The following is a 17,985-nucleotide window of genomic DNA, read 5'->3' as shown; positions in this document are numbered from 1 at the left end:
TAAATTGGTTTAAATACTTGAAAATATATATAGATAGTCAAAAGTAAATATCTGAAATAGTTAAAGTATACTCAAATCACCAAAAATACTTAAAATAATTATTGATTTCGTATCTAAAATTTTAAATCAAGCCAATTGATATGTTAAGCTTAAGTATTATGACATATGTTATTCAAATTTATACGTAATATATTATTTTATTTATACATTTTGAGAAATTTAAAATATATAATGATTTAAGACTTTAAAAATAATTTAAATTAGTTATCCAAACCCATACCAAACCCGCAAAGATCCAAATCGAACTCAAACCAAAATTTAGAAACATTCTAATAAGGCTGAAATCTTTGACCCCGAAAACCCAAAATACAAACCGATCAGAACTAAACCCGTATGGGTATCCAAAAGCCCATCCCTAGTCATTATTATATATCGTATTTTATCATCATATAATTAATCGTATTTTATATGTACCATCATATAAGTAATCATATAATTAATAGTATTTTATACATACCATCATATAAATAATTACATATATTATATTTTTAAAACTTAATATGAAATATGAAAACCATAATTTGAGTTGGTATTTCAAATTGGGCTTTGTATTATATTTTTCTTATATATATTGACAATATTTTTTTATAATGGTTATTGAAAAATAGTTTAGTAAAAATCCATTTTTGAATATATGTATATTTTTGAATCAATTTTTGATATAAATCAAATTTGAATTATTATTTTGATTTGAAATATGTATATAAAGTTTAAATTTTGTTTTATGGTTAGTTTAGAAAAAACAATTTTAGGGAATTAGATTGACCCATTTTGGTATATTTTAAAAGTGGCCTAGATAACTTTCAATTTTTTAAAAAAACATAAGCCCATTACTTTTTTTCTTAATACTACTATCCTTGTTTTCAAACAAAAATATTTTTTTTTAAAAGACTGCAATCCATGTTTCCAAACACTCCAAATTTTTAAAAGTCCTATTCAAGTCTCCAAACACTCCAATTTTGTACTTGAGTTTTAATAAGATAGATGAAAGCCTAAACAATAAGATAGAACTGTTCCTTCATGATTAATAAAAACCAGGAGAAGCTCTTTGGTAAGATTTTGTTCTACATGAGGCATTTCTTCCTAGTGAACACTTAGAAACTGATTTAAAAACATCTTTCTTCATTTACTTCTTTAGAACGGAATCCCCCTGAAAAAAAAAGTAAAACCAAAATAAAATGCCAGATGAAGTTTCCACACAAAGCATATTAAGTTTGAAAGGGTGAAGCACAAACCATGTCAAAGAATCCTACACAAAAGAGGTCTCCAGTTGTGTATGGAAAAGACAGGCCACACTTCTGAAAATTGTATTTTCCCAATCAAACAGAAGAACAATTAAGAGGCGAGGTTCAAGGAGGCAAGCTGCTCGGCCGCACCACCCGCAGCGACACTTCTGAGAACGTCCATAGCCTCGACTACTTTAGCCTTGAGAGCTTCAGGTGACTCCAAGAGATGGAGCACTTCCGTCTGGTCCATCTCCAAAAGCATCCCAGTCACTTTGGCTGCAGATTCTGCCTCAAGCTGCTCCACAAGCGGATACAGATTCTCACCCAGCATCTACACGCATCACAACCAACATTTAAGAACCAAATCTCACATCAGATAAAAGCGAAGCTCCAACAGGAACATGCTGAGAAAGCACAGGGTCACGCAAAGGCATCTCATATGGAAGCATTCCAGGAACATCAGGGGTGGGACCACCACCACTCCCACGGCCTTGCGGATAGCGGAACATTCGACCCTCCCCTCGGCTGCATCTGATTATTACCCACAATCAAAGATTATCATGAAACCTCCTACTAAGACATAACCAAAAGACAAACTATGATTGAGAAGGAAAAGAACCAGGTGCTGCTGCTGATGCATCATGGAAACTTGCTGTTGCTGTTGCTGGATTCCCCCAGAGGGTCTCCCTCCAGGACGTTGCTGTCCCTGCTGAACCATTGGCATGAAGAAGTTGTGCATGGGTGCCCCACCAGGCCTCATTCCAGGTACCATCTGCTGCTGCTGGTAGCCATACCCGGGCTATCATGCACAATCACAGTTTACACATCACCCAAACATGAAAACTATTTTATAAAACCAACATTCTTAGGATGCAAAACACACTAGTGATTGCATGTACATGAACGAATGTTCCTCAGTAAAAGTCTTGATTATGTATTAGAAAAAAAAAGAAAAAACCTGTGGAGGAATCGTAGTAGGTGGTGCCTGACCATAAAACACTTGTTGTCCCACAAGAGGACCACCCGGGGGATACATGGGCATCTGCAAAAGAACGGTTTATCTGCAAAAGGTCAAGAAGGCTGTTGGAAGAAATCAAATGTGCATTTGAAGTGTTATAGGCTGATTTGGTTACCATCATACGCAAGTATCATATTGTATAATATGATTGCTAAGGATAAACAAGATATATATGCTCAAAATTATACCGATTATGATAAATTAGAGGCAAGTGGTTGTAAACCACAACTATTTTCAACTGAAGTATTACCAACATTTTCAAATCATGTGTATGCTTGATATGAATTATGTGATTCAAATGTATATCATGAATTACAAGTAGATCTAGTCAAACACATATGAGAAAATTTGAAATGTTTCATGACCAAAGACTTTAAATTTTTGTGGGTGATTTAAGAGTTTTATTATTTATGAAATAAGTCTATTGTACCAACTAAGTTATGTGTTTTTATTTGTTGTTTTGTGTGTTTGTATAGTGTGTATTTAAAGTTTTGTAATTTTATTGTTTTTAGTAATATTAATTATACTAATAGTTTTTTTTTAAATAAGGTAAGTATATATATGCTGACAAAAAAGGTAAGTATATATATATATAATATTTTTTAAATATGTTATTTATATTAACTATAATCAAAAATATTATAAATATGTAGTTATTATATTGTAACATATAAAAAATGAATTAAAATGGTGTAATAAAGTATTAAATTTTATCAAATAAAACTATTGCAAAAGTTAGAAAATGAAATGGATGTTAAATAACTAGGTGCAAGAATATGTGAAATGTTAAAAAGTAAAAAAAAAGTGTTGAATTGTAATAACCATTGTACATAGTCTTGACTCTAGGCTAAGCTTAAATTCTAATGGCACAATCCGTAAATAACATATGAACAAAAAGTTCTATATTGTAATTCCGATTCAGTAAAATAGATTTGTGATTAGAAACCCAAATTTAAAATTTTAAAATCTGATAATCAATAAAATGAAAGTATAGTAACGTGGAATGAGAAAATGTTTTTTTATTCATTCAAAAAAAAAAAAAGTAATACTATGTAAGCGAACAACGACATCCCTTTGGGATCTTTCGAACCTACCGGTTAAGGAAACATAACCGGAGAAAACCAAATTTTATTAGGAAACAAACAGATTTAATTTTCTCTGTGGTTTTTAGTTTTGTTTTACAAAGCGTTTCTCAAAGAGACCAACACATTTCGTTTTCTTCCTTCCTCTTTTTGTTTGATAAAAAAAACAAAAACAAATGAAGAACAACAAAAACACTAACTTGATCCTCTTCCACCACCACAACAACACATCTTCAACCGCCGTCACCGTGAATCACCACCGTCTCTTACTCTTATTCATCTTCACCCTCTCTCTTTTCACTCTTATCTTCTCTTTCTCTCTCTTCTCATCCTCACTCCACTCCACTACACCAACCTCCAACTTTCTCTCCTCATCTTCATCACCCTCCTCCTCCTCCTCTCTCTCACCACCCATCCTCGCCGCACTCCTCCACTACACTTCCTCAACACCACCAAACACCTCAATGTCCTTCTCCGAACTCTCCGCCATCTCCACCGTCATCAACTCCAAAGCTCCCACCTGTAACCTTCTCGTCTTCGGACTCTCCCACGAATCTCTCCTCTGGAGATCCGTAAATCTCAAAGGCCGTACCGTCTTCGTCGACGAGAATCCTTACGCCGTTTCTAGGTTCGAGCAGAGTCATCCCGGAGCTGAGGCTTACGACGTCGTTTTCCCGACCAAAGTCTCTCAAGCCGGTAAGCTTTTGCGTTACTATAAAACCCGACCCGAGTGTCGACCCGTTCAGAATCTTTTGTTCTCGGATTGTAAGCTGGCGATCAACGATTTGCCTAACTTTGTGTACGAGATTGAGTGGGATGTGATTCTGATTGATGGGCCGAGCGGGTACGCCGGAGACTCGCCGGGGAGAATGGCTCCGATTTTTACGTCGGCGGTTCTGGCGAAGAGTAAAGATTCCGGGAGGAAGACCAAGACGACGGATGTTTTTGTACGTGAGTTTGGGAGAAAGCTTGAGAGAGTTTACAGTGATGAGTTTCTGTGTGAAGAGAATCTGATCGAGGTCGTCGGAGAGATAGGGCACTTTGTTGTGGCGGCGGAGAAAGGGGGAAAAGTAAAACAGGGGAATGGGTTTTGTCGGAATTCGACGAAATTGTCGGAGCCATTTACGCCGGTAAGTGGTGGCGACGAAGACTGAAACTGAAAGGGAGTTGCTTTTGGACTTTGGTGGCTCTTTTGTAATTAAATTAGCTTTGAGGGGTTTTAGTTGTCGTTAGTCTTTTCGTTTGTTTTTAATTTTGGAGACGGTTACACTTTTAAACCTTGGAGTACAACTGATGCAAGCCAAATTCCATAATCAAATGCCAAACTCTAATGCATAAAAAAAAAACTCTAATGCATAAAAACTCTTGTGATAAAATAGCAACATTGTTTTACGTACGTGTAAGCTATCGTTTATTTTCATTTGTGAGATAATATATGACAAGAAAAAATATTCATTTTGCCCTATTGTTTACTCTTCAGATAAAAATATTTTGTTCGTATAAAATGCTCTAAAATTTGTCGGTGGTGACAGAATGTCCTGAGAAAGCGGGACTTATCTCGCAATGTGGCTGCTACTTTCCAGCGCTATATCATATAAGTTGGTACTTTTGATTTCTTTTAACTTTGTTTTATACAAAAACAATAAAACTTACTAATCTTTTCGTCCTTTACAACTAATTAAGTTTTCTTCCTTTACAACTTTAGTCTATACAAAAATGTGTCCGTTTGTTGACACGAGAGTACAGGTTGGTAATCATCAGGTAGTGATATCCTCTGTTCTACCGGGGTGAAAGTTGAAAACGAATTACGATTATCATTAACTAGAACGTGTTTGGTCTTGTTGGTAGAGTTATTGTTACACTATTACATAACCAATACATCACTTGTGTTATTCAGGTGTCTGGGACAGGGGATAGTTCATATGTACGGCGACTTACGGCTCCAGTTTCCTATCTTATTTTGATATGCAAGAGTGCTTACCCTATTAGACATTGCCAAGAAATTGATGTTATGTTGTACTTATTCCGAGAGAAGACTTCGTTGCGATGATGGTATCCAGATAAAGTAGATTTCATGAGCTGATTATTCAGTAATCAAATGAAGAACTCATGCCAAGATTTTCTGAAAGACGAGACAATTTTCAAAGTACAAGGACTGCTACATCAAGACGACATTTGTGAACTTCCCAGTCACTGACAATCATGACATGTGGGATTTTGGCATCAACCATATGGTATGTTCCACTTCTTAGGTAACCGTTAGATCTCTATGTGGTCACTTACGATCATGACCAATGTGAAATTTCGTCTTATAGATATATAGATCATATGACTAATGTGGAATTTCGTTTTACATTGATATAATTCTTTATGAATAAAAATGGTAGTAAAGTCCAAAAGTTAGTTTTGTTCTGAAGAATAGAAAAACTTAGTTGTCCCTTTTTGATTTCCCTATAATTAGATAGCACTGTTAAGGTTTTTCATCTTTTATATTGTCCATAGTTTGAAAGTGCTCATTAATGATTTCATAAGTCAAAAAGTGAACTAAACATGGTGCAAAAATAAGACTAGTGTGAATTCACATAATAACAAGATGATCAGATGTCAGGTAAAAACAAGAGACCACTGTTTCCCAAATTGTTTTCTAACAAGAGTGTACCACTACAGTTAAAATATTATCTTAATCCCAGGACAAACTGCCAAACTAAGTAGCTCAAGTTTACCGCAAGCTCACCCTCCACGCATATGTGCACCGAGTTCACCAAACTGATCATCAGCTTCAACAGTATCGTCTGAGAGACGGACTGCGTCGAGCTTCTGCTTCAGGAGAACTATAGCATTCAGTACCAGCTGCGAGGCCTTCACTGCACCTGTGGATTCAACAGTGAATATAAAACTGTCGTCTTTCGGACGTATCTCAACGAGCCCCACTTTCCCCATGGCTTCTGCTTTCTTGATCACTTCTTCATCGTAAGTGTATGCTTCCGGATCAACCACCACAACCTAAAGAAGAAAAGTACCATTTACAATCATAATAGTTAAGCTATGAAATTGTAAATATGTAATTATTTCATAAAGTGGAAACTAACCTGTCTGGTGACAGAATCAAAGTCAAAAACTTTGGTAGGGCTGCTCTCAATCAAGTCGATCTTTTCCTCGTCCGTCAAAGTGTCCATCATATCTTCATTGATAATAATGTCAGGCTCATACATAAACGTAACCGTAGCTGCAGGAGACCATTTCGCGTGATCTTTCCCGATTCCTTTCCTCGCTATTGCCCTTAGCTTCAGTTCTTGTCCACGCCGCAGTTTCACTATTATAATTCCCCTGAAAAAAAAAAAACAAAAGAAACAGTCAGCAAACAAAATTACTAACCAGAGGAAAAAAAAAAAAAAAAAGCAACACACCAACTAAATTAAAAGAAAATAAAAAAGAAAGCATCTTTCGTCACACTAAAAATTGTCGGAAACCCGACAATATATGTCTTTTTCTTTATCAGAGTAATGAAACGACAACCTTTGCTCGCCTGAATCAGCAACTCCAGATGAATCGACGCCGAAGTCAACAGGAGTAACAGTAGCATCAGCACTGTACAAATCCCTACTAGTAACATCCAGGGTTTGGTCCGTAACACATTTGGCGCTAAGATGAAACTCAACGGAGCAAAACTCGCACTGTCCATCTCCGTCGCAAGCATCGCAGTCTCGAGAGAAGCGCATGTTCATAGCCCTCTCGCTGGTGAGAGGGATGAGACCGAGGCGATGAGCGATGAACTCGTCGTTGAGGACGGAGGAGTTGACCTCGATCTCGACGAGGTCGATCGCGACGGTGGGGACTTCGGAGATCATGACGCGGCGGAGGGCGTTGGCCATGGATACGTCGGTGTCGCGGAGCTCGAACTTGGCGTAGTCGTCTTTGAGCTCGCGGATCTTCACCTTTGGGAATCTCTGGTAAGTGGCGCCGGTGTCCATGTGTAAAGCTCGTTGTGGTCTTTTTGGGGTTTTAGGATCCAAAGGGTTTCTCGCCGATGAAGGAGAAGAGAGTGAGTGAGTACCATCAGGATATAAAATTAGAGCAATGGTTTAAGTTGGGCCTTTGGGCCGTCGTAAAAATATAATAAAGATAAAAATGTACGTATTTAAAATCAGGTATTATATACTCTTATTTATATAAAAGAGAAATTTCTAATTTCCTAAGATAGACATTTTTGAGTTTTTATCAAAAAATAACCATCAATAAAAAAAATAATCAAAATAAGTTTTATTAAAAAATAAAAATGTATTCGGACTTAACTAATATAAACTTGGGGTGAAGTTAATGGGTGAAGTTTTAGAGATATGGTTTAAAATTTAAAAAATAAAAAGTTCAAAATAAAAAGGACTATTTTGATTATTTTTTAATGGCTATTTTTATGACAAAAACTTAAAAATGGCTATTTGAAAGAATTGCTCTTTAGAAAATATGCAAATTATATTTAGTTTACATTTATATTTAAATAACATTTTATAAAATATGTATATATTAATTTTTTTCCAAAAAAGGCAAATCGGAGTCTTACAATTTCCCGCGACCGGGAGAAACATCTGAGATTAAAGAAGTGTTTTCTAAAAAAAAAGTTTTATAATAAATATCTCAATATGAGGTGTTATTGGTTTAAATATTTTGATTGATTTAGAAATCCATTTAGTATTTATAAATCCAAGTAAAATATATATATTTTAAAAAAAATCGGATTAGTATTTACAAATTGGAGGTTTTCCTTCGGATTTGAGTCCTTGTATTTTTAACAAAAAAATTCAAGCAAATCCATTATAAAATTAAATTTATTAGTAAATCTATACGATTGAATAACACTTGATTTGATTTATAATTTATGAATTATTAAACCAATACCACATGATTTTAATACAGATTTGAAAATCATAGAATCAATAACACTAAATTTAATTGAATTTTCAAAACCATTAAAATACAACAACTAATAATCCCAGCTAAAGAAGTGTTTCTAACTGTGCAACTTTGAAAGAAAAAGTTTTTAACTGTGCAAAGAGAAATATCACATTCCTCCACCTTTTTTTCTCTCCAAGTGGTTCACTAATCGAAGACTGAATATTGAAAATTATATGTTTCATATTTCATTGACCCTATAAAGTTAAACTGGTAAACTAAGTTTTTATAGAGACTAATAGCGATAAAAGAATTCGGAGTTCAAGACATGTCTACATGAGTCACGTTCGGACTTTCGTCGATAATCACATGCAATTTGACAATCACGCCATTAACATATTCAAAGTCATACTGTATCTTCAACTTCAAATCACAATTAAGAGTTATAATCACGCTATATATAAAACACTTTTTGAATCATCTCCTGATTATAAGCGATCCAACTAATGTCAACATGTATCACAAATTTCAGATCTCTAGTAAATTTTTTCAGGCTTTGGGTTTGAAGATGAAGATTCTGATAACACTCCTCTTTAGTTGCGTACTAGTTTTGTCCATAATGTTATTATCATCCTCAAACAACATCAAGAACCAACTTCTTGATGCTATAGCCACCGGTAAAAAAGAAAAAAAACTATATATTCATTTTTTGTTTTTTATTTATATATTAACTAATAATCGTCTTTCTGACTATACATTTTTATTTTCTCTCCACAGTTTCAAAGGAATCCGAAACACCGAGAGATAAACTGTTGGGAGGACTTTTAACCAGCGATTTCGATGAAGGTTCTTGCTTCAGTAGGTATCATAAATCTTTGTTGTATCGCCAGCCTTCGCCATACAAGCCTTCAGAATATCTAGTCTCTAAGCTTAGAAGCTACGAGGTGCTGCACAAGCGTTGCGGTCCAGACACAAAAGCTTACAAGGAAGCAACAGAGAATCTTGTTCGTGATGAAAATTATGCACAAGGCAACTCAGTCGGTGAATGCAGATACATTGTGTGGATCGCGGGTTACGGTCTTGGAAACAGAATGCTCACCATTGCTTCTGCCTTCCTTTACGCTCTCTTAACAGAGAGAATCATTCTCGTTGACAACCGCAAGGATGTTAGTGATATCTTATGCGAGCCATTTCCAGCTACTTCTTGGTTGCTTCCTCTTGACTTCCCATTGATGAATGGTACTTACCGGTTCGACAAGGGATACTCTCGTTGTTACGGGACAATGCTGAACAATCACGCCATCAACTCGACTTCTATCCCGCAGCATCTATATCTTCATAATCTCCATGATTCAAGGGATGAAGACAAGATGTTTGTCTGCGAAAAGGATCAAGGTTTGATCAACAAAGTCCCTTGGTTGATTATTCAAGCCAATGTCTACTTTGTTCCATCTCTATGGTTTAATCCAACTTTCCGACTTGAACTAATGAAGCTGTTCCCGCAGAAAGATACCGTCTTCCACCTTTTGTCTCGGTATCTTTTTCACCCGACCAATCAAGTTTGGGGTATGGTCACAAGGTACTACCACGCTCACTTATCCAGAGCAGACGAGACACTCGGTATTCAAATACGGGTTTTCAGAAAGAACGCTGGATATTTCCAACACGTCATGGACCAGATCGTAGGTTGTACGCAAAGAGAGAAACTCTTGCCTGAGTTGGCTTCACAAGAAGCACCACAAGTCAACGCATCGAGTGTCACCAAAGTTAAAGCTGTTCTTGTAACATCTTTGTATCCAGAGTACTCTGACAACTTAAAGAGCATGTTTTGGGAGCGACCAAGTTCTACAGGAGAGGTTGTTGAAGTCAATCAGCCGAGTGGAGAAAGGTTTCAGCAAACAGACAAGAAGCTTCATGACCAAAAGGCGCTTGCTGAGATATATCTACTGAGCCTAACCGATAAGATTGTCACAAGCGCAAGGTCTACGTTTGGGTATGTTGCTTATAGTATTGGAGGATTAAAGCCATGGTTACTTTATCAGCCAAGGGATCTTACAACTCCTGATCCTCCATGTGTTCGATCCACGTCGATGGAGCCTTGTTACCTTACTCCTCCTTCCCATGGATGTGAAGCTGACTGGGGTAAAAACTCGGGGGAGATTTTTCCTTTTGTTAAGCATTGTGAGGATCTTGTGGATGACGGGCTCAACCTATATGATGAACTGTAGATCTTGTTTAAGCAATGTTATCTCTCTTTTAGTTTTCTTGTATAATAATCATCATCATTGATTTTCAGTGGAAGATGTTACACTTCACAGTTTACAACTGTATACTATGTTTTCATATGTCAATGCATAGAAACATTTAGTTGTTCAAAACGTCTACAAGGTTTGCTTGGTTATAAACAGCACATGTTATAATCATTTTCGAACATTTAGTTATTAATGAGCTCTTCTGGAGATTACTTTATGTGTCATTTAAGATAGTAGGTAGCATTGACCATTGGTGAGTATATTTGCAAACGGTTTAACATTCTAATTAGCCCCGTTATTTTTTTTTTTTTTTTTTGACAGCAATTAGCCCCGTTAATTCTGTAAAAATGAGTTGCTTTGTGATAAGAAAGTTAATTTATACCTGAACAAAGAATGATTCTCTCTGTTATGTTCTCAAGACCTATAATGGTGTTCCACAACCTCATCAGACCCGGCTCAACAATAAATAAAACCTGGGATAAAACTTTCTCACGAAGGAGAGAATGACATAAGATCCAAAACTAATATGTATATACATTATTTTATTTTTAAGAAATGAATATAATTTTTATGAATAATTTTAGAATAATTTTTTTGAAACAAACTAAAGAAATAAAAAGATTTTCTCTTGAAAATGAAATTTATAAGAAATATTAATATTACAAACTATAAATTTAGAGGAATAAATTCCGAAAAAATGAACTAAAACTATCTTAATTTTTAAGATCAACTTCATCTAAATCACATCTAGACATAGTTAGGGCCTGACTGGTTTAACCGCAGCGGTTGCGGTTGCGGTTGCGGGAGTTTGCGGATGCGGGTGATTGCGGTTTCTAGCGGTTTTAAGAGATTTGTACGACTGGTTATGCGGTTAGAAATTTATGCGTTTGCGGGATACTTATGACTGGTTAACTACCAAATGCAGCAGCAGTTAAATAATAAATTAACAATATTTATATTTTATACAATTATAAAAATATCAAAAATAATAATATTATAATAAATATACAATTTATATTTAGAAAGTTATAGTTTTAATTTTTTAAAAATATAGAAAATATTTTTATTTTAAAGTTTTATAATATTAATTAAAATTTAATTGATATATTTTAGCATTTTTATAATTTCAGTTTAATTTTTTTATTGAATTTTTTTATTTTTGTATTTATATTGTTTTGGAAAAAAAATATTTTTTTTATCCTCCCGCAAACGCCCGCAACCGCAAACGCTAGATGGAACCAGCTTTTGAATTTATGAGGTTCAGAGCGATTTGGAGCGATTTGGAGCGGTTTAGAGCGGTTTGAGCGATTGTTGCAAAACGCCAGCAACCGCTACCAACCGCAAAAGCTGCGTTTGCGGGTGGTAGCGGGAAAACCAGTCATACCCTTAGACAAATATTTTATTCAGAATAACTCTTTGTCTGATTAGAACTTGGACTAATCAGTAACAAAAAAATCATCTAAATAATATAAATTTTGATTTTGAAGAATATTACATTTTCTAATTGTTTTCTTTTAGGCAGGTCACAGTTGAAGTCCTAGTGTAATCGTTCTCAATGAGGTTGCTCTAACAACCTCAAAGCAAGACTTATCAAAGAGGGAAACACTAGCTTTTTGAAATGATTTTTTTTCTAAGGAACCTGAAAATAAATAAACAAGAAAGTAGCTTTTGTAAGTGCCCTCCAGCCATGTCCCAATCATTCGTAAGTCCAAGTATTTCGGTCTTATCCAATTTTCTACTATTATTTTTTCATATCCTTTTGAGTTAAGAAATAATGGAAAATGAGTGATGATCATAAACTATATAGTTGTAACATAGAATAATAAGCACAAAGGCGTTTTTGGATTAGTCCAAAGAACACTGTGTGTTTATTCGTATTCATATTCATATTCATAGTCAGACGGCGTTTGTGGCATCTATCTTTGTCGCTAACATAACAACTCCAAGAACATAATCTTCTTAATACAAGATTATTTGCTCAGAGATCACAGGATGTGGCAACAAACTTAGCCTTATCATTATAAAATATGGTAGTTAGACCATTAATTCCTACTAACAATTATTGAAACATTTCTTTTTGTGGTTAACCAAGAGTTTCAGACATTTTTTTACAGTTCACCAAAAGTTCCAAAACTTAATCAATAACTTTCTCAGGCTAACAACATGTTAATTAACTTTCTTCAAACATTTGATTTATGTCTTAACCTTGTACGTATGGAGAGAGGCGACCAAAAGGCAAAGCCGACCTCCACCACGTAGAATTGCTTGCTTTTATATAAAGATAGCAACACTCTTTTAACACTTGACATCATTCATTCACACAAAACACTTCAAACCAAAACAATGACTTTGTCCATTTCCTTCCTTCTTCCTCTCCTCTTCCCCCTTTTCATCATCTCCACCGATGCACTGACATCACCATCCGACGTGTCAGCTTTAAAAGCCTTCAAAGCCTCCGTGAAACCGAACTCAATCCCTCAATGGTCCTGTCTCGCAAGCTGGGACTTCACTGCCTCCGACCCATGCGCCACACCACGTCGAACTCATTTCACGTGCGGCATCACTTGCTCGTCCGACTCCACACGTGTGACCCAACTCACTCTCGACCCGGTCGGGTACACGGGTCGTCTCACGCCGCTCATCTCTGGTCTCACGCAGCTACTCACGCTCGATCTCGCCGACAACAACTTCTACGGCTCAATACCATCTTCCATCTCCTCCCTCGTCAGCCTCCAGACACTAACTCTCCGGTCAAACTCGTTCTCCGGGTCCTTGCCCGAATCGGTAACTCGGCTCAACTCAGCCGAGTCGATCGACATCTCGCGTAACTCGCTAACCGGGTCGCTTCCGAAGTCACTTAGCTCGCTCTCGAATCTGAGACAGCTCGATCTTAGCTACAACAAGCTCACCGGCTCGATCCCAAAGCTCCCGCAAAGCCTCATCGACCTTGCTCTAAAGGCGAACTCTTTATCCGGACCCATCTCAAAAGAGTCGTTCACCGAGTCGACTCAGCTCGAAGTAGTCGAACTCGCTGAGAACTCGTTCACCGGAACACTCGGAGCTTGGTTCTTTAATCTGCAATCTATCCAGCAAGTCGATCTAGCGAACAACAGCATCACGGGCATCGAAGTCATTCCTCCTCCGAAGAAGCTCTCCGGAGAAAGCGACCTCGTGGCGGTGGAGCTCGGGTTTAACAGAATCTCCGGGAACGCTCCGGCGAGTTTCGCGGCGTACCCGAGACTTACTTCGTTGTCTTTGAGGTACAACATGCTCCACGGAGCGATCCCGGCGGAATACGAACGGAGCAAGACGCTGAGACGGCTATTCCTCGACGGGAATTACTTAACCGGGAAAGCGCCGGCGAGATTCGTTAAACCGGAGACGGAAGTGATGGGGAGTTTGGGGAATAATTGTCTGCGGGGATGTCCAGGGAAAGCGAAGATGTGTGCTCCATCGCAGAAACCATTTTCCATCTGCAAGCAGGCTTATGGTGGGAAACCAAAGTCATAGTTTTGTCGGTGTCGGTCACCTTTTTGTGTCAGTGATTTGTAAAATAATGATCTTTTATTGAGTTTACTCTATAGTCTTGAAGAAATAGTACTAAAATATTTATTCATCGAGATCTTCGGATGTTGGCAGAAAGTAAAACTGCGTTGAAGGTACACAATCTAATGTATAAAAAATAAAATAAAGAACGGGGATTTTTAGCCTGTTTGTTTCATTTTTATTTTGTAATATAATCCAAATTTAAATTTGATCGTGCCATGACTAATTGTTGCTTTACGAATTTTAGTCCAAATATCAAACTTATAAAAATTTACAACGACAATTATGTACATAACTTCAAATTTATTTTCATAGATTAGAAATTTAATAGTAGTTTTTCTATATAAGTTTTTTTTCTAACAAGGTTTAAAATCTACGTTAAGTATGGAAGATATTCTAACTATTTTCAAAATTAAAGATTTATAGTGTGTTTTTTTAGCAACAAATAGATTTATAGTAACAAATGAATTTTGATACTATTTAGTTTTGGTGTATTAAGACTAAAAATAATAGTACTTTGTAATTATTTGTTCTTCTAATTATTGTTTTTTTGGTCGATGATTATTGTTTTAAACATATATTAGGTATGAAAAAACATCTAGGGAAAATTTGGAGAAATGCACTCAAATAAGAATAAAATTTGAAAATTACACCCTTATTTAAGTTTTTGGAAAAATACACTTATATATATATAAATTTACCTAATTGTCCATTCTTAATATTATTCAATTTCTAATATATTGTTTAAAATAGTTTTTAAAAAATCTTTAGAGAATCTACCAATTATCCTTTTTAATATATCTATACAATATCTTTTCAATATCTTTTTAATAATTATCTTAAATTATTTTATTATTTTGAAAAAAAATAAAGAACCCAAGACTCATCTCGTCTCCTTCCTTCTCAGTATCTTCTCCATTTCTGATTTTTTTTCCTTTCCCAGATTCTTCATCTCATCTCATTAAGAGAGATTTGTTAATTCATGAATCAAATTTCAGTTTCTTACTGACAATAGTTCTTTTTTTTTTCTTTTAGAAAAATTATATTGCATTTGGCTGGAGTTTTAGGAGAGTGGAAAATGAATAATGAATCATGGAAATTCATGGTGAATACTAGAGCAGGAAGTAAATTATTTACCATTAAGGAAGGCTTGAAGTTTGACGAGATGGTTCAGATGGTTCATGAAGACTTTGGTATCAATAGATTGGGTAATGAGTTAGAACTTAGCTATGCACTACTGGAATCAATGCTTAGATGGACACCTTATGTTTTTTCTTCTATGATGCTGAATATGAATTTGGTTAATGAAGAAAGAAAATAATATGTATTTGGTTAAAACCTGTAAGAATTTTTTTTCTAGAAGCCTAAAGGAAGTGATCGTTACGAAGGAAGTTCTCTGGTTTAGCAAGACTAATAGTGGCTGTCAGATTTCACAACTTGCCGATCAAATATTTGCAATCAGACACAAACAACGAGGCAGAGCTTGCTTAAGAATGAGAAACAACTAAAAAATTGGAGATTCGAGTTTCTTTTACATAAGCCGTGCCTGACATATACAAGACTAGACGTAGACTCTTTTACCATCTAAGCTAATTGATTCTTTACGACATTGGCCCCAAAATTATTTTAACTAGACCCGTCCTCAAGCTAATGCTTGATCAGCCTCCATTAAAGCACGTCCATTACATTCTACGTCTAGTGAATTGAAAAGAACAACCAACTTGAATCAATGCATGTATCAACCTTCTCATCGCCAGCTAAAACATCTAGATAGTAAGGCATCCTCGACGTCAAGTCATAACAATAAGAAGCTATATAAGAAATTTATTTTACAACCAAGGCAGAAGTACACTAGTGGCAGATAAAGTTTCTCCAATTGATTGCCACAAATATCATCAACATATTTCAACTCAAATTTCTCAGTCATCACAAAGACATAGCCAATAAGTTGCTTTATGTTTTACCCCGTAGCCAATTTCATAACAATCTCACGAACCATTGGATGGTAGAACGAACAAATGTTATTCAAGTATGTATACTACTGAAAGACTAAAGAGGAGAGGATAAGAGAGAGTAACGTAGTGTCATGAGTTATAAAAACTAAGAAATAATGAATTTTAATGATATTAGTTTATTAACTTCGAATTTATATTCTAATTTCGAATTTATTTATTAATTGTTGAAATATCCAATTTGGGTAAAAAAAGTCAATTCACAATTAAGGAAGTGTATTTTTCAAAAAATAAAATAGAAAATGCAATTATCAAAAATCAAACTGTTATTGGAGTAATTAACTAATTATCCCAAACATCTAATCATTTTTCAAACTTTAAAATATATATACTAATAGAATCAATTTTGATACATTTTAGCTTTTCCCTATTTTTAAATCAATAAATTTATGTATTTCTACTATATGGATAACGTAGTGTTATGATACCCAATATGAATCCACAGTTTTTATTATTTGATAAATGACTACTAACAATTGATTTTGTCATCCAGAAATGACTACCAACAATTGATAAATGACTAGTAATGTCATCTCCTGACATTGAGTTTCTTTCCCACTACGGTGCTTGTACGTAGTTTAAAGTATTTTGTTATTTTTTGTAACATACGGAATAACAATCGTACGGTTATAATAACAAAACAAACCACGTAATAGTTTCAAGCTTAATTCAAATGGCTACTACACTAGAGCTGAATTGAATTACTTAGCAAATTGCACCAAACTATTAATATTTGGGTCTAAAGAAAGATCGTATAAAACTAAGTTGTGTTAGTCTCTTAATTAGAATAGACTCATCAAATATTTGCTATGTAAACCAAGACCATGGTTCGAATTCTATTAACTACTATTGTTGAGTATTTAATTTTTACTGGACAATATAAAAGATTTCATTTATCTAATGGCACTTGAGAGTTTTCGAAAACCACTAGTTCAATTTCACATAGAGGAGTGAATTACAATTTGACATAGTGTTATGAAATGATTATAGACAAATGTTCAAAGTACAAATTTTGTCAAGAAAAACCAAAAGTATCCAGGTTTTTTAGAAGTCTTACAAATTAATCTGGGTTTCATGTTTATTAAAAAAATTGTATTAAGTTATACAGGTTATGGTATCTCCAATATAAACCTATTTTTTTCATATATAATTCTTACAAAAATAGAGTAATTTCTATTATATGATAAATTTTGCTTCAATGGTTTACTTTATAATAGAGGAGAAAATAGAAAAAAAAATTACTTTTTCACTCTATATTTGGAGTGAAAAAGTGAAATTCCTCTGTTTTTTTCTCTATTACTCTATTATAGAGTAAACCATTGAAACAAAATTTATTATATAACAGAGTTATTCTATTTTTATGGAAATTATAGAGAAAAAAATAGAGATTTGGATTAGAGATGGTTTTACTCACATGAACGGAATAAAATACTAAACAATCATAAACTATTAGAAAAATACAGCTTGTATATATTTGTTGAAACGAAATCATTATTTGTGGTATCGGTACCAACCAATTTTGTCACTGTCAGCATCAGCGACTTCCTCCGGAAACAGCTGTTTCTTGGCTCTCCCTTTTTTTAGTGCCTAACTTTATTTTTGCTGTCATTTAGGAATTGATATTGATCAGAAATGATACAAAAAAGTTCAAACATAAGCATTCCATCACAAACTAAGATGAAATGAGCAACAAAAGACACTAACCAAAGGACAACAAAAACATAAGCCAGATAAACCCCGGAGCCACTGGATATCCCGGAAGCAATAACAACAAGACTAAAAAAAGAATATAGATTATGACCTTTACCTATACTCAAGTCCTCCACAGAGCTTTAACACTTCTTCCAAAAATTCTGAAGAGTAAGCAAGCCACGTTCCAAGAGAGCACAAGCCCCAAAAACA

At 35.0% G+C, this 17,985-nt stretch overlaps 5 protein-coding genes across 6 annotated transcripts; 3 read left to right on the top strand and 2 right to left on the bottom strand.

Annotated features, from left to right (window-relative positions):
- Positions 1-1,239: 1,239 nt before the first annotated feature.
- LOC117127667 (polyadenylate-binding protein 2) lies at positions 1,240-3,016 on the bottom strand. Of its 2 annotated transcripts, XM_033278273.1 has the most exons (3): positions 2,245-3,016; positions 1,906-2,085; positions 1,240-1,817 (listed from the first exon to the last, which is right to left on the bottom strand). In XM_033278273.1, the coding sequence occupies exons 1-3, from the start codon at positions 2,326-2,328 to the stop codon at positions 1,746-1,748; spliced, it is 336 nt and encodes a 111-aa protein (XP_033134164.1). In that variant the 5' UTR covers positions 2,329-3,016; the 3' UTR covers positions 1,240-1,745. The 2 variants fall into 2 exon arrangements, with proteins under 2 accessions (XP_033134164.1, XP_033134163.1); XM_033278272.1 differs by having other exon boundaries at positions 1,240-2,085.
- A 292-nt stretch (positions 3,017-3,308) lies between these two features.
- On the top strand, positions 3,309-4,782 carry LOC103847994 (protein IRX15-LIKE). The gene has a single exon (XM_009124989.3). The coding sequence runs from the start codon at positions 3,563-3,565 to the stop codon at positions 4,538-4,540; it is 978 nt and encodes a 325-aa protein (XP_009123237.2). The 5' UTR covers positions 3,309-3,562; the 3' UTR covers positions 4,541-4,782.
- Positions 4,783-5,937: 1,155 nt separating this feature from the next.
- LOC103847993 (DNA-directed RNA polymerases II, IV and V subunit 3) lies at positions 5,938-7,357 on the bottom strand. The gene is made up of 3 exons (XM_009124987.3): positions 6,903-7,357; positions 6,476-6,713; positions 5,938-6,389 (listed from the first exon to the last, which is right to left on the bottom strand). The coding sequence occupies exons 1-3, from the start codon at positions 7,355-7,357 to the stop codon at positions 6,117-6,119; spliced, it is 966 nt and encodes a 321-aa protein (XP_009123235.1). The 3' UTR covers positions 5,938-6,116.
- Positions 7,358-7,374: 17 nt separating this feature from the next.
- LOC103847992 (fucosyltransferase 6) lies at positions 7,375-11,483 on the top strand. The gene is made up of 2 exons (XM_009124986.2): positions 7,375-8,950; positions 9,051-11,483. Exons 1-2 carry the CDS (start codon positions 8,788-8,790, stop codon positions 10,499-10,501), a joined length of 1,614 nt encoding a protein of 537 aa, XP_009123234.1. The 5' UTR covers positions 7,375-8,787; the 3' UTR covers positions 10,502-11,483.
- Positions 11,484-12,657: 1,174 nt separating this feature from the next.
- LOC103847991 (LRR receptor-like serine/threonine-protein kinase ERECTA) lies at positions 12,658-14,282 on the top strand. The gene has a single exon (XM_009124985.3). The coding sequence runs from the start codon at positions 12,869-12,871 to the stop codon at positions 14,033-14,035; it is 1,167 nt and encodes a 388-aa protein (XP_009123233.1). The 5' UTR covers positions 12,658-12,868; the 3' UTR covers positions 14,036-14,282.
- The last annotated feature ends 3,703 nt before the right edge of the window (positions 14,283-17,985 follow it).

This window comes from Brassica rapa, chromosome A09, assembly GCF_000309985.2.
Source record: "Brassica rapa cultivar Chiifu-401-42 chromosome A09, CAAS_Brap_v3.01, whole genome shotgun sequence".
NCBI lineage: Eukaryota > Viridiplantae > Streptophyta > Magnoliopsida > Brassicales > Brassicaceae > Brassica > Brassica rapa.
This window is presented reverse-complemented; position numbering and strand designations above follow the sequence as displayed.